This window comes from Mesocricetus auratus, unplaced genomic scaffold (assembly GCF_017639785.1).
Source record: "Mesocricetus auratus isolate SY011 unplaced genomic scaffold, BCM_Maur_2.0 Super-Scaffold_100006, whole genome shotgun sequence".
Taxonomy (NCBI): Eukaryota; Metazoa; Chordata; class Mammalia; order Rodentia; family Cricetidae; genus Mesocricetus; species Mesocricetus auratus.
Genome location: NW_024429190.1, coordinates 84,544,355 through 84,564,824, shown reverse-complemented (window position 1 = coordinate 84,564,824; position 20,470 = coordinate 84,544,355). Strand labels below are relative to the sequence as shown.

The window sequence follows — 20,470 nt, the reverse complement described above, 5'->3', positions numbered from 1 at the left end:
TTAATGCTTGATGCTATATTAAAATTAAATCATCAGGGACTTGGAAAGTACTCCTAGCATTTTTGCATTCAAAGGCTGGCAAGGAAGACTGGGAATTTTCAGTTGTAGAATCTAAATTAGCATGGGTAGAGTTGTAGGCTTCATCAGCCACAAAGATGTTCATAATTAATGCAGACAAAGAGCATATGGCCCAATGCTGCACATAAAGATACCAGTAAAGAGGGATATTCTTCTTACCTGGGAACATTCACAGTGCAGTTTGTCTAAAAATACTGACTCAGTTTGCTGCCGAATCCAGACAAGAAAGTCAATAATGGTGAGAACTCTGCCTTTAATTTCATATCTTATTCTGAGTCATGAGTACAACAGAGTGATTTTGCTGGGTAATAATTTTAGATTATTAAAATGATGCTGAGAAGAACAAAGAACGTGTTTTATAGAAAGATTATAGCATCCACACAGGCGTATTGGCTCCATCCTACTTTGATTTCCAAGGCACATGTCCCACCTGCAGTCTCTGAGAGAAGGCATGTTTCCTTAGGACGTTCCTTAGAGCTGCAGCCACATCTTTATTCCTCAGGCTGTAAATGAGGGGGTTCAGCATGGGAGTGAGGATGGTGTAGAAGGCTGAAACAACCTTGTCTTTCTCGGGTGTGTGGTAGGAATGGGGCAGTACATTGGTGTAGAAGGCTGCCCCATAAAAAATGCTCACTACCATTATGTGGGAGGAACAGGTGGTGAAGGCTTTACGGCGGCCCTCAGCAGAGCTCATGTGGTACACAGTGATGAGGATGCGTGTATAGGAGACTGAGATGAAGGATATTGGAATGAGCAGCATCAGCACACAACACGCATACATCAAGGTTTCATAGAGTGATGTGTCTGTGCAGGATAGCTTAAGCACAGCTGGGATCTCACAGAAAAAGTGGTTGATCTCTCGAGATCCACAGTAGGGAAAGCTCATAGTGACAGGTGTCAGCATGAATCCATCCAAAGACCCACCGGCCCAAGAACCCAGCACCATAAGCAAACACATCCTCTGACTCATGATTATGGGGTACCGTAGAGGGTTGCACACAGCCACAAACCTATCATAAGCCATGAGGCCCAACAGGAAAAACTCTCCCCCCATCAGTGTCAGGTAGAGAAATATTTGCAGTGAACATCCGAAAAAGGAAATGGTCTTTTCTGTGGACAGGAGATCTTGGAGCATCTTTGGGACAGTGATACAGATGTAGATAGTATCCATGATGGACAACTGGCTGAGCAAAAAGTACATGGGTGTGTGAAGATGAGAGTCCACATGAATGAGCATGATCATGACCAAGTTGGCTGTTACAGCCACCACAAAGATGGAAAAGACCACAGCGAAGATCAGTCCAGGAAATGCTGGGTGGGCAATGAGGCCCAGGAGGATGAAGTCAGTGGAGTTCTGGTAAATAGTCTCCATTTCCATAGTGCATGACAGCTCTGTGGGCTGTAGAGGAAGAAAGTTGGTGAGTCAACTAATTACCTTTTTTTGTGTGTTGTGGAGCATTTGCTGTTAGCCAAGTCCAAAGCAATATGGGTTAAAGGAAAGAATGTTCAACTCATAGACCTCTTGACTCCTGGCTCGAACATTAGCAGTAAGACATTACACAAATCAAAGTTTAAACTTGAGTTTAATTATTTTGATGGAGTATCATGAATCTAAACTCTCTAAATTGGATGACAGAATTAAATGTAAGCATCGAAAATAGTACATCTTTTTGTTCTTTCCTTATATTTTGAACCAACTTCTACATAGTACTTGTAATCTTATCACTCCAAATTGAATTTTTTATGATATTGGTAACTGCACTATATCTGTTCTCCTATCTCACAACCAGCATACTTCATTGCTTCATTGAATTAATTCATTAATCTATGTTTTAGTCTCCTGATAAGATAATTACATGTTAATATTCTATACAGATGTTATTTGTGACTAAAGAAATTCTTGTGAAAGGAACATACGACCACCTTTTTGGGTAAAAATCAATTTTTTTTTGCTATTGGGACTGCTACATATAAGTTTGGGACATCAGATTGACAAGTCATTGAAGACAACTTGCTGTGAAGGTTAGCTCCGTCCTATCCTATCATGCGGTGTTGTACCCTAGAGAAAGTTCTTGTCTTGGGTGTATATACTTTAAGGATTCATTTCTGTTTGTTCTTACAAGACAGCATGGGGTTAGAATTCTTGGATCATGGTCTCTAGAATCTCTTCTTAGCAAACAGCGCTTTAGGTTCCTCAGTGTAGAGGACTTTTCGACTGACATCATGAGAGCAGCAGTGATATGTGATTAACAGACGCTGCACCCGTGCATTCAGTAACAGACGCTGCATCCGTGCATCCAGTAACATAGTCTTCTCTTGGATTACTCTCCAGTCACAAGATGAGCAGTTTTCCTTCACAGGGTGTTCCAAGCCTATCCAAATGTGATCCATTCAAAATCCATTGCTAACAGTGCTTTCCCCCTACTGTATTTTCTGCTCTATTATTGACCTTCAGTGTTTATAGATAAAAGGAACTCCTTAATTGTAATGGGAAAATATCAAAAGTATTAAAACTCTTTTGAATTATTTGAATGGATTCTCATGTTTTTTTCTATACAGGAATACAAATGCTCTTTTCTTCAATACATCCAGTGATATAGAGGGGTATATTGTCAACTTTTATTATTAGATCATGGCATGTCATTTCATGACAGAATTTCTGAAGAAACATATGTATGTAAAAGAATAAATCTTTTAGATGTGCTTGTATCTTCTTGTTCACAATATTCAAATAGTTTCTGGAGCACCAAGTTGAAATAAAACTTATTTGTTTTACTGAAGTAAAAATTTGGTAATAAAAGTAAAAATTAGGTAATAAAAGCAACAGAAATAAATTTTCTTATCTTTCCTGTAAGATGGCTCATTGCTATTGTTAATAAGCCAAATAGAAGAGTCAAAATACAAAGGGAAAAGTGGAAAACAATTTTTATTGTTATATACTAAAATATATATTAGTCATATATTAGCAGTCAAGGAAGGGAAAAAACTGTGAGTATTATTATATTAATTCATGACAAGCTTGATAAAAACCAGCTATTTTGTCTTCTTTAATGTATGAATCTAGTTCTCAGCCACTCATAAAGAAACCATACTTAAAAACATTACAAACTGAAATTCCACTTCCAGAGCTTCTGTTATGACTGGTTGGAAATCAAAATACTGATCCCGGCAGACAATATTATTTTAGCCAAAAATCTTTGTTTGCCGTTTGGCAAAAATACAGGTTTTTATATGTTAGTTACTGATTTCACCAAATGATCTTTCACTTCTCCATTTAAAAATATATTCTGAAGTGAACTGAAATAGCAAGCATATGACTACCAAAATAATCCAAGAAAATAAGAGTTTGCTTCAGAACAAGTACACCAGCTAGGGAGTTTAGTTTCATGTAAATATTCATATCACACCACACACTGTGTTAAGAAGATTCAGGATCCTTCTAGACACTCAACACTCAGGAAGAGTGGTACCCAACTGCTTTTCATAAGGCCATATCATCAAGCCATCTCGGTATGCCTCACAGAGCTGATAAGCTACTAACTCCCGAGTCTCTGTCTGTGTTGATTAGATCAGCATGGTTACCCTGGCTGACATATTACTTGAACTTCCAGTGGTTGCCTGACAACTGCACCTAAAACCGGCCATGTGCTTTGGCAGGCTTTAACCTGAACAATTTTGAAAGTAAGCTGTCAGTGACTCATCTGGGGACCTGCACTGATTTTGTTTACATCTATGTTGCCTTCAGTAAGCCTTCTTAGATCCGTGAAGTTTTTGTCCCTTCCATACTTTTTCCTGTAACCTATAATTATGTGAACTATAGTATGGGATCTAAAATTAATTAATTAGCAACTGAGATAGGAATGTACCAGAAGAACCTATGATTGTCAATGATCATGAGTGCCAAGTTAAATCAAGAGTATTTACTGAGTTAAAACTAAAATTTATGTAGCTGGTAAATTTATTGCTGTTTAATAAAACTTGACATTGTAAAAAAAAGACACAAACTTGAATGTGTTATAGAGCTTGCTCACGACAACAGATAGTTATTAAATTGGTGTCTGAATTGTGAGCAAATATTCTGTGGTTTTACATAACTTCCCAGAGTCCTGTTCAAAACGAGCGTTGACATGCTTGTCTCAAGTTATCTTTCATGTTTATCTTCTAAGAGGACCCTGCTCTTCATTCCCAGTCAGGTAGCCTGGCATTCCTGATGACCAGTTTTCATTGCTCAATGTCCGAATTACCCACACCAACTACAGAGTTCTAAAAACTGGAAAGACGAAAGAAAAGGAAAAAGAGAAAAGAGCAATAACAAAGAATGAATAAAGATTTTTCATCTGCGCGATGCCATGATCAGGTCTTTCCGCTGTTTGGGAGCTGGTTAGGTCATCTTGAGTTGTAACATCTCCCAGAATCACCACCCAGTCACTTGTGCAAACAACACTGTCTAGAAGGAGGCAGCAAGGCAAGCGTGGACGACGCTGTGCCTGGGACTCTCAGGGTCTGCTTAGATGACTGGGTTTGCAGTCGGAAAGAAAGGCAGAACTTGTTGAGAGGTATTTTACTACCTGTGGTCTTCTCCATGGAAAGAAGAGGTAATTGGAATAAAGAGGGCCTCTTTGAAGGTGAAGGGTCAAAGTTCAGGACAGCAGGCTTGGAGGTGTCATAGAAGTCTAGTCAAGGTCAGCAACCCTCACTGTGCCTTAAAAGAAGCCCCTTCCATTGAGTTAAGAAGGTGTCCCTTCAGGTGCAGTTTAGACCAACTCCTCCACTTCCTCAGGAACCCAAGGACCCCTGAGTCATTGAAAAGTCAATACTAGTGCCCTTCATCTGGAGGAAAATGGGTGGAGATGTGCTTGGCTGACCCAATGCTCTGGCCAAACTTTCTTTTTTAATAAGATAATTTTTAATGATTTATTTTTATTGTATGTATGTTGCTGTTTTCCTGCGTGCATATGTGTGTCAGGGTGTCAGATCCCATGGAACTGGAGACACAGACAGTTGTGAGTTGCCCTGGGGTGCTGAAAATTGAGCTTAGGGCCTCTGGAAGAGCATTCAGTGCTCTTAAATGCTGAGCCATCTATCCAGCCCCAACTCTTGCTGAACTTTCAAAGAAAGGTTCCCAGAACATTCTCAGAGGCAGAATGCCCTGAATGCATACACTTTCTGTGTTCAAGGCACTGTACCTAGCATTGGTGATACATAAAAATCCACAGCCATGACAGGTTCCCTAAGGAGTATTTGATACAACTTGAGAAATGCAAGATGTACCAATGATGCCCATTAAACCAAATTGTAGATCTAATGGAAATTTCTAGAGAAAACATTTTGTTAATATGTTCTTAGCAAAAGAAATAGCAGGGCAGTAGCTGCCCATGTAGTTGTGCTATGTGGAGCTACACAAGTAACACAGGGATATCATGATAGGCATCCGTCTCTGGAACTCATATTGTTTTCAGGAAAAGGATTAAATTGCACCTCGTTGCCTTAAATATAATTATTAATTTCTGAGTGGGGAAAAGTTGATCAAGAATTGTACTTAGTATATATGTATATATGTGCTTTGTATAAAATTTACAAAAAGAAAGAGAAAAATAAAAAGGTAAAGATGTGAAACATACAAAGACCCAAAGAGAAATGGAGAGCTGTAGAATATTCACTAAGCCAGAGATGGCATGTGCAGACATGCTAGAAGCTTTACAAAGTTACATCACAGAAAATGTGAAAATGCTACTTATCTCTGGCTGTATCTCCTAGGGACTTTATCTGAAGGGCTCAACCTAGGACAAGAGGCTTAAATACCTTAAAATAAGAGAAGACATTAGCGAGCTCAACCAGGGCAAGCTGTGTCTTGGCATAGGTGGAAAAGGGCCTGGATTAAACTATGAAATTTTAAAGACTGAGAATCCCTCTGCGGCTAGTGTTACATCAGAAGATGCTTACACACAGGCTCTGTCAGGCATGTGGAGAGGGATGGGCTGGGTTAGTTCAAAAGCAGCTGATATGGAACTTTCAGATACAAGGAAGAGAAACCAGGATAAAGGCTGGGAGACTGTCTCAAAATACCTAGAAACGAAGCATGCATGTGTGGAAAACAGCAGTAAAATAGTTATTTAAGGAAGATGCATTTGATAGCGTTAGGGTTTTGGAAACAGCATCATAGATACTAAGTTCTAACAAAAGTGTTTTATAGCCACATGAGCTGTGTCTATAGACATTTTCTTCTACTCTTACTTTTGCTCCTCTGTATGCATTACTTTGAGTATTTTTATAGATGAAGAACCATTTCTGTCATCACCTCTCCAAAAATGCTCCTCGCTCCAGCAGCTGTACCCACTGCAGTGACCAGTGCTTCTATCTGCACTGTCTTATCTCCTCCCCTTGCCCTCAGTTTAGAACTTCTCAAAACATGAAAATGTCAGGAGAGACTTGTCTTACTTCTAAAAGGTATGACACTTAACTGAGCAGAAATTAGTTGGGTGAGATTGTGTGTTTCTGTTTTGGATGCTAATTGACCTAAAATATCAATGACCTTGAGGACTACTGTTTCAGCGCACAGATATAAACTACTAGCATACGAGATGACACTGTACGGAGGGGCAAATAGAAATCAAAGAATGCCTGTGACACACGCACCAGCTAATTCCACAGCAAGGGAGATGAAGGTGAGGGAAGGAGCAATTTCACAGGAGCAGCAACGGCAGGGTAAGGAGCAAAGCAGAGAGCTATGGATCCCCACACAGTGCCACCATGACACCCTGCAATCTAAGCTTCCCGCATGAAGTCATCACCTTGTGATACTGCATTAGTCAGTCAAGTAGACTTCCAGGTGACATAATGTGCCTCCTAGGGTTTAGTTAGTGAGTGCTGTCTATTCATAATGAAAGTATTTGATATTAAGGTACACGTGTATGGCATACAAAGGAAGAAAACAAAATCTTTGAAAAGCAACCAGCTAGAAAAAAAAGGCAGCATTCAACATCTGCATCCTCCTCCAAACACAGAGTCCTTCTCCATAACCACCAACATACAGAGAGATCAGCCACCCAGCTAAGACTACTTAAGAGGACTCTTAATTGACGCTTTTCAGTTAAGCATGGCCATCTGAAGAGTTCTAGTGATGTATACTAGCTGTACCTTTTTAAGCATTAGCTCTTTAAAAATAAGTTTCTAAAAATATTTTTATTTATGTATGTATGAGAGTGTATGTGATATTTGTGGGGCTGCTAGTCGAGGCCAGAGATAGAGGCTGGATCCACAGGCATTGGAGTTACAGGCAGTCGTGAGTTTCCTGACATGGGCGCTGGGAACTAAACTTGAGTCCTCTGAAAAAGCACTGAGTATTCTTTACTGCTGAGCCATTAATACAGTTCCTTACATCCTGTTTTCCTTTGAAATAAATGCATATTTGTCCTTATTCTCAGTTTCCTCTTCTCTGTTTTCAAGCTAAATAGTCTTCTTGCCAAAGAGTAAAAGCATGCACTCACTCCCCTCAGTCATGAAGAGACTCCAGTTTGCATCCTATACAGTGACTCCAGAGTGGCCTTCTAATAGTTTGTGACACCCAAAGAAGGACTCTCAGTACTTCAGTCATGCCCTCTTAGTTTTCCATAACAGTCCAACAACATCCTACCTCAAGCTGGTGAGTCCAGGACTTAGCAAGACAGCAGAGGAAAGCGGACTTCTTAAATACCTGGTTGTGGGAGTGAGGCTAAGTCAAAGCATACTCTCATCAAGAGAGGATTGCTCAAGCCCCAGGAGGAAGCTCTGGGTCATTAATCAGCCTGGTGCCTTGTGCTTTGGAGCGTGCTTTGCTTAATCTGCCAGGTTGTTCTTTCCCCAGGTGAGAGCCGGCATTAATTCTTGATATTTCATCATAGAAGTTAGTTTCTAATCTTGCTTTCCCTCTGGTTTAATAAAAATGATGAACACCCTGACTGAATGTTTTTAACAAACTCAATCTGGTAATGGATGTATTTCTTATGTGAATTCTACTCAGTGCTAATCCCTTAGACACAAGCTTTGTAACTCTTACCTTCCACATTATAGATGAGGAGAAGAGTAAATGAGAAACCCCAACCCTAAGTTTCCACTCACAGTGTTACACAGTCCCTAATTCCTTCTAAACGTTATTTCACAAGTCACCCAGAAATGCACAAATCCTTCTACTAGTTGCCAGATTGACCTGAGTAGACATTGCCCTATGTATTGCTTCTCTTCAAAGAGCTGCAGGAGGTTTGCACCTGGATTGTGTCCTCTCAGTTCTGCACTGCTGCATTGCTCTGGCCATACCTGTGCTGGCTACAGCCACCGGAGTTTAAGAGTTGTGGCCAGCAGCCACTTCCATATATCATAGTGCACCAAATGGCCGTAATCATCAGAGAAGTGTTGCTGGAGCAATTAGATCAGGCTTCTGCTATTATCATCACAAGCTTGTTAAAGAAAAGCTGAAGGCCTGTGAACATACTGTTGATTGGTGTGTATTTCTAAATCAGGTGTCAGAAATTTTTTTGTCTGGTGTTGAACTGAAGTTTAATTTAAACATGTAACAGCCCAAGTTGGATACACTATGGACATTTAATTTAAAGATGTAACAGCCCAAGTTGGATACACTATGGACATTTAATTTAAAGATGTAACAGCCCAAGTTGGATACACTATGGGCAATTTAATTTAAACATATAACAGCCCAAGTTGGTACACTATGGGCAACTTACTATGCTATAATCCTGTTCACATGTCTTTCTCAGTTTCCTTTTCTTGCTCTCTTTCCATCTCTCATCACTCACTCCCTTCCCCAGAAGTGACATTTGTATGGAACTAGAAGTAGACAGAGTACCTACAATTTGAAAGTAATTTTGAAAACTATGTGTTTGGATTATCAATGTTTGGTTTGATTATAAATATTCTTATCTGCACGCACAATTCAAATGTGAATCCTCATTTGAAAAACATTCCTGCTGTATATCATGATAAAATTTAAGAACGTTCTTTGTACATTTCCACTTGTACCTCTGAAAGAAAGAGACACTTTCTTGCTGGTCTGCAGCAAAAGGAAACCACAGGAGTCAGGCACCCAGGGCAAGAAGATTTCACAGAACGTCATCAGGTAGTTCTTAGAAATCACATCATTTGACCATATCTCTTGATAAATGGCTCTAAAAAACCTTTTTATTGATTCTTTGTGAATTTCAAATCAATGCACCCCAATCCCACTTGTCTTCCCACGTCTCCATATCTATCCTCTGCCCTTGCAACCTGCCCCCAAAGAAAACAAACAAATTAAAAAAAAACCTCACCATGAAAGCTGCGGTTTCACACAGTAGACCCTTCTACCCACACGGCTTTCCTTGCAAATGTTTACGCAGTGAGTCATGGGACTGGCTTCTGCTACTCTAGCAATACAGGATCCTCACCAGGAATCCTTTTGGATATCTTATTTTTTATTATTTAACTTTTTATGCATGTCACTTTCACTTCCCTCTCCCTCCCCTCCTCCCCCACTCCTCATCCTCCCAACCCTTCACCCCCACTCCGTCCCCCCTCCGCTCCCCAGGGAGGGCAAGCACCTCCATGAGGGATTTTCAGAGTCTGTCACATCATCCCGGGAAGGGCCCAAGTTCTTTCCCATGTGTCCAGGCTGAGACAGCATCCCTCCACGTGGTATGGGTTCCCAGAGTCCTATTGTATGCCAGGAATAAATACTGCTCCACTCTCCATGGTCCCACAGATTGCCAAGGCCTTCTCTCTGTCACCCAGGTTCGGTGGGAGGGATATCTGGATCAGTCCTATGCTGGCCCCTCAGTCATCGGTCTGGGGTCCATGTGTTCCCCTTTGTTTAGGTCAACTGCTTCTGTGGGTTTCGCCAGCCCAATCTTGATTCTTTTGGTCATCACTCCTCTTTGCAAATGGGTTCCAGGAGTTCAGTTCGGTTCACAGCTGTGGGTATCTGCCTCTGCTTCCATCAGCCACTGGATGAGAGTTCTAGGATGGCATATAAGGTAGTCATCATTCTCATTATCATGGGAGGGCATTTAAGGTAGCCTTAATGCCAGTTGTGTCATTCTTGTAGATCTGTGAAGATCTCACTAGTGCCAGATCTCTCCTCCAACTTATACTGGCTCCCTCTTTTATGGTATCTCCCATCCTTCTCTCTTCTATTCTTACCTTGGCTCAGCCTTCCTGCTCTCCCATGTCCTCCTCTCCCCTCCTCTTTCTCTGTCTCTTTCTCCCATCTCCATCTACCCTCCCCTTCTCCCCACAATCCAATTAGGAGATCACATCCCCTAACCCTTCTCTGGGTAACCATGCATATATCTCTCTTAGGGTCCTCCCTGCACCCCAGACTCCCTGGCGGTGGGATTCCTCTTGGATATCTTATTGATGCTCTATGCCATGTTAATCCTGCGACTTTGCTTCTGTAGGACCATCCCCTTCACATGTTCAAGCAGTTCATGGATGGAATGGATGTTGGGGTGGGCCAACTGAAAACCCTGGATCTGGGGCCTGGGTGGTAGCTGAGTTGGTTGGTCTGCCTGCTCTCCTGGAACCATGTCACCAGGGGCACCTCTCCTGCTTTACCCAGGTGAGGGGTGGGACCAACTGATCTGCCTGTGGCAGTCGGCAAGAGTCAGGACCAGATCTCCCATGCTTGTGACATTGGGGATAGTCCTCCCTCACCTACACCACTGGGCCAGCTCTGCTGTACTGTCCAAGCAAGGTGTGGGGCTTCTCCCAACTGCAGCAGCTGTCAAGGGTGCCAACTCTCCATCTCTCAGGACCAGATCTCTAGTGTATGTAGTGGCAAGGGGAAGGGTAGAACCAGCTCTCACCCTTCAGGCCAGCTCCGCTATGTGGTCCAGGCAAGGGGTAGGGCCAGCTCTCCCATGCCCACGCCCACATGGCTTTCCTTGCAAATGTTCACACAGTGAGTCATCGGACTGGCCCAGGCCATGAGGGGTGGGGTCAGTTCTCCTGGGACCAGCTAAGCATTGTTCTCGGACATCAATTTTGCTTCAGGCAGCATCCCAGACCAGAGACATCCACTTGGCCTTTGGTGGTAACATGACTATGGAAATCAATACAGGCCCTGACTGCAGAAGGCAATGGACCCAGTCATGGCCCTCTGTGGCAGCCTTGACCCAGACATCCTTATAGCCTCAGATAGCAACCCAGGCCACTCAGATCAGTATGGTCACAGTGGCAGCATAGCCCCATGGGGGAAGTCCTTCTGTATATGTTTGTCTTCTTGGTTGATGAATAAAGCACTATTGGCTAATAGGAAAACAAGATAGGTAGGACTAGGAGAGGTGGAGGATTCTGGGAAATTCAGGCACAATCAGTCACCATGTAGAATGCCAGAGGAGTAAGAGGTTCAGACCCTTTTTCCGGAAAGAGAAGACCACATGAAAATACTCAGATTAGCAGTTATGGGTTAATAATTAAGTCAGAGCTATCCAACAAGAAACCACAGCAAATGGCCAACAGCTTCATAATTAATATAGTGCCCTGCGTGTTCATTTGGGCTTGATGCGGTTCTGGGATCAGGCTGGCTGGAAGAACTTCATTACAGCCCCAGGACACCAGCATGGGGTGACAGCACAGGTCCCTCAAATCAGCCTGTCCTTCACTGCCGCTGCATCTCCAGGCCACTGCTCTTTCCCTCCCATCTCTCCACCTTTCCCATCTCTCCATCATAGTGGTACCCACTGCCCTGGCCCATGGACCAGGGTAGGCACTTGTGTGTCATCTTTCAGGCTGCCGATAAATGGCATTTGAAGGCTCAGGGGGAATGCTGAAAAGACTTAAGTTTGGGTTTATTTAACTGTACCCACAGTTCTGAAACCTTCTATGGGTCCTTGCATATGGATGATCTTACGTGTAGATGTTTTCCCACCTGTTGAGTAAAATGCTTTGGTACAATCCATCATCTCTGAGCACATCAGACTCTGTTATTTATGAATGCTAAGTTTAATCAATGTGACTTTGTTTCTGCTTCAATACATGCTGCTTTATTACTTCATGAGCAGAAAGTACATGGCTATCTCTAATGTGCACTCAGAGGAAACCATCTTTTCCTCATTCTCTTGAGAATGTGCTGAGAGCAGCTGCCACACCAGACAAAGGTGACATATAGTTAAAAGTAGGGAATCTGGTCCTTGCTGTTGTGTGATACTACTTCTGGGGAGACATGAACAATCATCTACACACCCATGATGGGGAACCAACAACAGACCAAAGTAAGGATACCACCAAAGTCCAACTTTGTGAGCCAATGACTTTTATTGGGGTTACTTATAACATTAATGGTGAGGGATTATTTACAGGAGCAGAAATGCCTGAGGATAGGTTGTACCACCAGAAACCCATTCCTTAATGGGTGATGGCTTATAAGAACTAGAAGCCTGGAGCTCACTACATGATTTACATGCATCTCTACAGGTTAGAGAGAGTCTCTTCTAGGCAGCTCAGTCTGAGCTCATTCAAGAAGTTCAATTGGTTTTTGTCTTCTAAGCAACTTGCTGGTTTACCTCTTCTAGGCATCTCAGCTTGACTGAGAATATTTCTCACTAGTTCTTACTATTTATGTATACTTGTAGCATCTTGAAAGTTTCAGGGACTTCCAGAATCTTTTGTGTTGTTCAATTACTGAATCTTAAAGAGCTCCTCTTAGAAATTCCTGGGCCTTAATAAGTTGCCTGAGATTAGAGTGTGTCAGCTTGAAGAAAAATGTTAACAACCTTCCTAGATTCAGAAACAAAATTACATCCATTTATCTCAGTATACAACCTGAATACTGAGGAAATCCTGTTCTATTTAAGATTATATCTATATCTATCTATCTATCTATCTATCTATCTATCTATCTGTCTATCTATGAGAGAGAGAGAGAGCAAGCATGTAGCATACCCAAGGCATTAGGTTCAGTGTCCAGTACCAGAAAATATTTGTGTTTTTCTCCACTTTTTATTTAAATTAGAAACAGGCTTGCTTCACATGTCAATACCAGCTCCCTTTCCCTCCCCTCTTTCCCCCACCTCCCAGTAAGTCCCTCAACCCCCCACCTCATCCTCTCTCTGCTCCCCAGGGAGGGTGAAGCCCTCTATGGGGGATCTCCAAAGTCTGTCATATACTCCCTGGAAGGGCCTAGGCTCTGCCCCATGCATCCGGGCTGAGAGAACATCCCTCCATCTGGAATAGGCTCCCAAAGTCCATTTGTATGCCAGGAATAAATACTGATCTACTACTTGAGGCCCTGCAGGTTGCCAAGGCCTCCTCTGTAAAGGGAAGCTTTTTCCTTGAAAGAAGCCTTCCCGCCAGCCTGGTTCTAGAGCCGCATCAGTCCCAAATAAACACACAGGAGGCTATATTAATTATGAAGCTGATAGCCTTGCTTGTTTCTTACTGGCTAGCTCTGACTTAAGTAATTATCCCATAATTGTTAATCTAAGTATTTCTCTTACTGGAGAATAGTTCCGGGCTTCCTACCCCATGACATTACATCTTGACTCTCCTGTGTTTCTCCTTCCCAGGGTCCTCCTGGACTCCTAGTCCCACCTATCTAGATTCCTATTGGCCAGCAGTGCTTTATTGACACAGGACTTCCCCAACATCTCCTCTTTTCTGTTTAAACAAAAAGAAAGGTCTTAACTTTAACATAGTCAAATTGTATATAACAGAACAGTTATCAAATAAGAACATAGTTACAATATTTTGTCTATCAACATTTAGCAAGATTTAAAGAAAATATCATATATCTCATTCTTGTGAGTCCAAAGTCCTATATGTAGCTTATCTTTTATCATAACTAAGGAAAACTATAATTATAACTATCTGTCTTCAACTCCATCAAAGACCACAGAAGGATAATATATAAACACTAGGATTGACAGAGACATCTTACTGCCTGGACAGTCACCTGAAGTTCTGAATGTTGGGGCATCCATCTTCAGCCCATAGGCCTCAATGTGCCCAGAAGATTTCTCAGTAAAGCAGGAAATTTCAAAACTGTCCATCTGCATTGGCAGTCTGTCAGTCATTTCTCTGTGTCCTGCAGAAAGTCTCGTAGACTCTTCCATGAAGCAGGAACCCTGTAAGACTGAGTTTAGCAGTCACTTTACTGTGGGTCCTGCATGCCCAGTTTATACAGCAACAGTGAAACAGTCTAGGCAAGAGCAGTTTCTTGCCCAAATGGCTAATCTTACCATGTTGAAAGCAAACTCCATAACGAGTTTCTTCGATGCCCATCTTCCTCTCAAACATAATTGGTGCTGCCAGGAGCAGACATTTCTCATTGTCAAGAAAAACCCTAAACCATTTTAAATGCCATTTTCTGAAGGTCTTTGAGAGGTTTGAAGATTATCTATCTGTCTCAAATACATTTCTATAGATCTAGAAAACCTAACTTACCTAACTATAAGTTCTGACTGTTATAAGTAACTATCTATAGTCTGTATTCAATTATGCATTATGTTTTAAAAGATCAGTATAAGCACAATAATTAATCAAGAGGAGAAGTATACACATCACAAAATTGACCTTGAATTTGTCTCAATAAATGAAAAACCATACCCATACCATAATTCCCCTTTTTTACCATTAAAAAGAGATTGGCTGTGATCATTAACCAATTATAAGCAATCCCATTTAAATGAAAACAAAGATTTATAAACAAGATGGGAATGAGGACGTCCCTCATTCCAAACTGCTTCATGCTGGAAGGGGGCACTGTTCATACCATGGGGATCATGACAAAACTCAGAAACCTGTACAAGTCCTTATTTTCATGGTCTGTAAAGCTCCGTCATCTTAGCTGTTGTAGATGTTGAATCACTTGGACCATTGCTTCCAGGGGTCTTGATTCATCAAACCATAGAAGCCTGGAAGGAATCCTCAGCTTTTCATTTTCTGTAGAAACATAAGCAAAATCTCCTTTCCCAAGTAATATATCCTTATACTTAAATTTTGAAGTCAAGGCATTTTCAAAAGATAGAAGTTGAATTAATTCAGCAGCATTTATAATCAAATGTACTTTAGCAGTTGTTCCTTCCTGAGCAATCAAAAAACTGAAAAACACAATAGCATACAGTATCTAAACTCTCTGTGTATTTTCCATCTTTACGTGGCTTATTTATTTATATATTATTACTTTATTTCTTTTACTTTTATTTATTTTTCTCTGAGACAGGGTTTCTCTTTGGAAATCTGCCTGCCTCTGCCTCGGAAGCAATTCCTACCGGCATGCGCAACCATGCTTTATTGACACAGGACTTCCCCAACACTCCGCATTGATACCCCCACTCAGTGCATCTGTATTAGTCCCATGCTGGCCTCTCAGTCATCAGTCTGGGGTCCATGAGCTCCCCCTTGCTCAGGTCAGCTGTTTCTGTGGGTTTCTCCAACCCGGTCTTGACCCCTTTGCTCATACTCCTCCCTCTCTGCAACTGGGTTTCAGGAATTCAGTTCAGTATTTAGCTGTGGGTGTCTGCCTTTGCTTCCATTGATAGAGTGATAGATTTTACATTGATAGATTTTCATATGTTGAACCATTCCTTCATCCCTGGGATGAAGCCTACTTGATCATGGTGGATGATTTTTCAGGTATTCTTGGATTTGATTTGCCAGTATTTTATTGAGTATTTTTGCATCAATGTTCATGGGGGAGACTGGTCTATAGTTCCCTATCTTAGTTGTGTCCTTGTGTGGCTTGGGTACTAAGGTAATTGCAGGCTTGTAAAAAAGACTTTGGCAGTGATCCTTCTGCTTCTATTGTGTGGAACAATTTGAAGAGTATTTGTATTAACTATTCTTTGAATTGCTGGTAGATTTCTGCATGGAAACCATCTGGCCCTGGACTTTTTTGTTTGGAATACTTTTGATGATTGCTTCTATTTCATTAGGGGTTATAGGTCTATTTAAATTGTTTGTCTGTTCTTGATTTAATTTTGGTAGGTGATATCTAGCCAGAAAATCATCCTTTTCCTTTAAATATTCCAATTTTGTGGAGTACAGGTTTTTAAAGTATGACCTGATGATTCTCTGGATTTCCCCAGTGTTTGTTATTATGCCCCCTTTTCATTTCTGATTTTGTTGATTTGAAATTTTTGTTTGCCTTTTGGTTAGGTTGGATAAAGGTTTGTCTATCTTGTTGAACCAACACTTTATTTCATTGATTCTTTATATTGTTTTCTTTGTTTTTGTTTTATTGATTTCAGCTATCAATTTGATTATTTCCTGGTGTCTACTCCTTCTGGGTAAGTTTGCTTCTTTTTGTTCTAGAGCTTTTAGGTGTTCTGTTAATTCTCTAAGGTGACTATTCACTTTCTTCATGTGGGCACTTAGTGCTATGAACTTTCCTCTTAGAACTGCTTTCAGAGTGTCCCATAGGTTTGGGTATGTTGCGCCTTTATTTTCATTGAATTCTAGGAAGTCTTTGATTTCTTTATTTCTTCCTTTACCCAGGAGTGATGCAATTGAGCATTGTCAATTTGAATGAGTTTGTGGAGCTTCTGCAATTTGTATTGTTGAATTCTAATTTTAAGCCATGGTGGTCCGATAAGATACAGGAGGTTATTCCAATTTTTTTAATCTGTCAAGGTTTGCTTTATTGCCAAGCATGTGGTCGATTTTAGAGAAGGTCCCATTAGGTGCTGAGAAGAAGGTATATTCTTTTGTGTTTGGATGGAATGTTCTATAGATGTATGTTAAACCCAATTGAGCCATAACTTCAGTCAGTTCCTTTGTTTCTTTGTTAAGTTTCTGTCTGGTGGTCCTGTTAAATTGTGAGAGTGGGGTGTTGAAGTCTACCACTATAAGTGTTTGGGATTTAATATGTAATTTGGGCTTTAGCAATATTTCTTTTATGAATGTGGGTGCCTTTGTATTTGGGGCACAGATGCTTGAGACTTCATCCTGATGGAATTTTCCTGTGATGAATATGAAATGTCCTTCTTCACCTCTTTTAATTAATTTTAGTTTGAAATCTAATTTTTTGGATATTAGGATAGGTACACCCATTTGCTTCTTAGGTCCATTTGACTGGAAAATCTTTTCCCAACCCTTAACTCTGAGGTAACGTCTGCCTTTAAAGTTGAGGTGCATTTCTTGTATGCAGCAGAAGGATGAATTCTGTCTCTCTGTCCATTCTGTTAGCCTGTGTTTTTTTATAGGTGAATTATGACCATTGATTGTTGATTTGTTTTTGGTGATGGTATTGTGTGTGAGTTTTTCCCCCATTCTGGCTTTTGGTAAAGTGATATTATCTATTGCTTATGTTTTTGTGAGTGTAATTAACTTCCTTGGGTTGGAGTTTTCCTTCCAGAACTTTCTGTAGGACTAGATTTGTGGATACGCATTGTGTAAATCTGGTTTTGTCATGGAATATCTTCTCTTCTCCATCAATAGCGATTGAGAATTTTGCTGGGTATAGTAGTCTGGGCTGGAATCTGTGGCCTGTTAGTGTTTGTAGAACATCTATCCAGGACCTTCTGGCTTTCAGATTTTCCATGGAGAAGTCAGGTGTAATTCTGATAGGTTTGCCTTTACATGTTACTTGTCCTTTTTCCTTTGCTGCTCTAATTATATTTTCTTTATTTTGTATTTTTGGTGTTTGGTTATTATGTGGCAAGGGGACTTTTTTGTGATCCACTCTAATTGGTGTTCGGTAGGCTTCTTGTACTTTCATAGATATGCCCTTCTTTAGGCATATCTATGGGAAAGTTTTCTTTTATGATTTCATTGAATATGTTTTCTGCACCTTTGAGCTGGTCTTCTTCGCCTTCTACATCTATTGTTCTTAGGCTTGGTCTTTTCATGGTGTCCCACGGAAAATATAGACAATTTGTAGTTCTTGTCTTTGTATCTCCTGCTACTTCAGGATCATTAAAACTGTACATGACACATGAGATTTACTTCGGAATCAAGACTGATTGGATGCTGAAGTCATGCAACATCAGCATAAACCAATAAGATATTGAAGATTTCAAAAATAAAATATATTATTGACACCCAGAAAATAGTATGACAAAGATGGCATAGTTATAAATACTTTAGTTGGCTTGTATCCAGTTATGTAATTATGTTAGTAACAGGGGATACAAAATGTAAATCTGCCCATGGTTACCAAGGCCATGTATTTTCATACCCAGATCATTTCATGTTGATTTAATGGGAAAAAATGAATACAATTCCAAGTCACTGGTCTCCAAAAATTTGACATGTAGTTATGTTGATAAAGTTCAGTAGAGGAAATGTTTCATAGAGTCAAAACTATTTTTCCCAACAAGTATTAATGGTTTAGTGGAATTAAATATATTTATAGGTGAAATAATCAGATGCTGAAACAACATTTGAAACATAATAGAATTGCCTTTGTCATGGTCAGCTGGCAGAGTGAGATGCCACTGAGTGGATGGTAGGGCCCATTTCCTTCACCACAATGGACTGTCACAGAAACTGCCTATAGCACAGCTCCTGGGAAACATGCACCTTGTGGCTCCTAACGCTTTGGTTTCATTCCTTCTCCATCCAAAATTATCCATTGCTCATATCCACAACAGTTTCAAAAGTGAAAACATTACCAGTACCTGATACATTAGGAATTTACACCAAGCCCCACTGCACAGTTTAGACAATTCCATGATGAATGGTGGTACAACAAGAAAAATAATTCTAAGCCAGATCTTTACTAAGCAGGCCTACATTACACTGATTTTTCAACTTTCTTGGCCTTAAAATAATGCCAAATTCTACCTAAGCTTCTCACTGGCCTCTCTCCCACTGGATGCCCTATGTCTATTTCTGTGTTCTTCTCCCAAAGGGAAACTTAAAATAAATATTAAGCAGCAACCCACAGGCAGGAGAGGAGATAAATGTCCACTCAGCCCTGCCCTAAGTCATAACAAGCTCCTTAGGGACTGTGTTCATTATCTCTCTTAAGCCAGAGTATGCTAAATGGTCAGTAGAGACTAAGTACAGTGACTTTCATGAATCCAGAGGGGAATGATAAAGACCCAAAGAGAAAAATATACATAAAACATCTCTCAGGAAGGTCAACTCTGGTGCAAATATCCAAGATACTCATTATTAAGACCTTGGAAAGCAACTCATAATTACTTACAAAAGCAAAGGATATCTGAGAGGCTACTGGATTCCCCAGGTTTTAATAACTTCTTGCTTTTGCTCTGTTACTGTTGACTTGTGTTCTATGTTTAAATATTTATAAAGGAATACAACATTAAAGAATGTATAGAAAATTATAAATCAACAGGAATACTCTAGGTTATCATATACATTATTATAATATAAATAGCATGTAGATATGTAAATATTTCCCCCTTCTCCTTTCTCTTGCTTTCTTTATTGGAATGTGGTGTAATAGAGTCAGGACCTTGCATATATTAGTCATATCCTATACTAGCCATATAGTCTAATATTTAGCCTCATTTATAACTTTAAACTCTGGTCTGCTTTCAATATTTTATATACTCAAGGGTATGTACTTCATCTCTCCCATGTAGATATGTAATATGTACTCAAAATAATCCTGTGGTTAAATTATATGATAAGCTCTCTCTGAACTGTTCTTCAGTTGGTTGGCATAAGCATGGCTTCTGTGTTGGCTTACAGATACAGTACTGTAGGGTTAATTCTCTGGGGATAGGACACAGAAGATGGCATGTGTAGCAGGTTATTAGGTTTTGGAAGCCTATCAATAAAATGTTGGGCAAAATTGTTGAAATTGGGTTGAACAACAGGATGCTTGTTACCATGCTTGCTACAGAATTTAGTAACTGCACCTAAACCTTGAAACATATGACCCTTTTCACAATAAAACACATTTTCTAAATAGTATCATTTGGGAAGTCATTAGAAGAATACTCCATGAATCCAGTGTGTCATCATTCATCTGAAAACCCAGTCAAGGTCATGTTCTCAAGTACACTTGGAGATGATGACTTTCCTGCTATAACTTTCATACTTTGGACATTTTCTTCTTTTACATTTATATCTTTATTTTTCTCCTCCAGGAACAAAGGGAAAAAATCACACGTAAGATGAGGCTTTCTGATAAAATATACACCATTTTAGGTCTATCACTTAACTTTCTTCCTGGCACATAATCAGAAGGTCCTTCTCACAGTTTGTCCTTCCACCAGGAAACACTCAATATTGGAAACAGTGTGGTGGCTTCAGGAAGCTGGGAATAGATCTATATCAACAAATAGCTATACCTATCTTAGGCATATATCCAAAGGACTCTACATTCTACACAGAGGCACTTGCTTATCCATGCTCATTGATGCTCTATTTATAATAGCCAGGAATTAGCAAAAATGAAATAGTGTATGAATGAATCAAGAAAATGTGGTACATTTATGTAATGGAACATTAT

At 40.3% G+C, this 20,470-nt stretch overlaps 1 protein-coding gene across 1 annotated transcript; it reads right to left on the bottom strand.

The window, feature by feature from the left end:
- Nucleotides 1-478: 478 nt before the first annotated feature.
- LOC101826275 (olfactory receptor 2T2) lies at nt 479-1,456 on the bottom strand. The gene has a single exon (XM_005076438.1). The coding sequence runs from the start codon at nt 1,454-1,456 to the stop codon at nt 479-481; it is 978 nt and encodes a 325-aa protein (XP_005076495.1).
- Nucleotides 1,457-20,470: the final 19,014 nt, after the last annotated feature.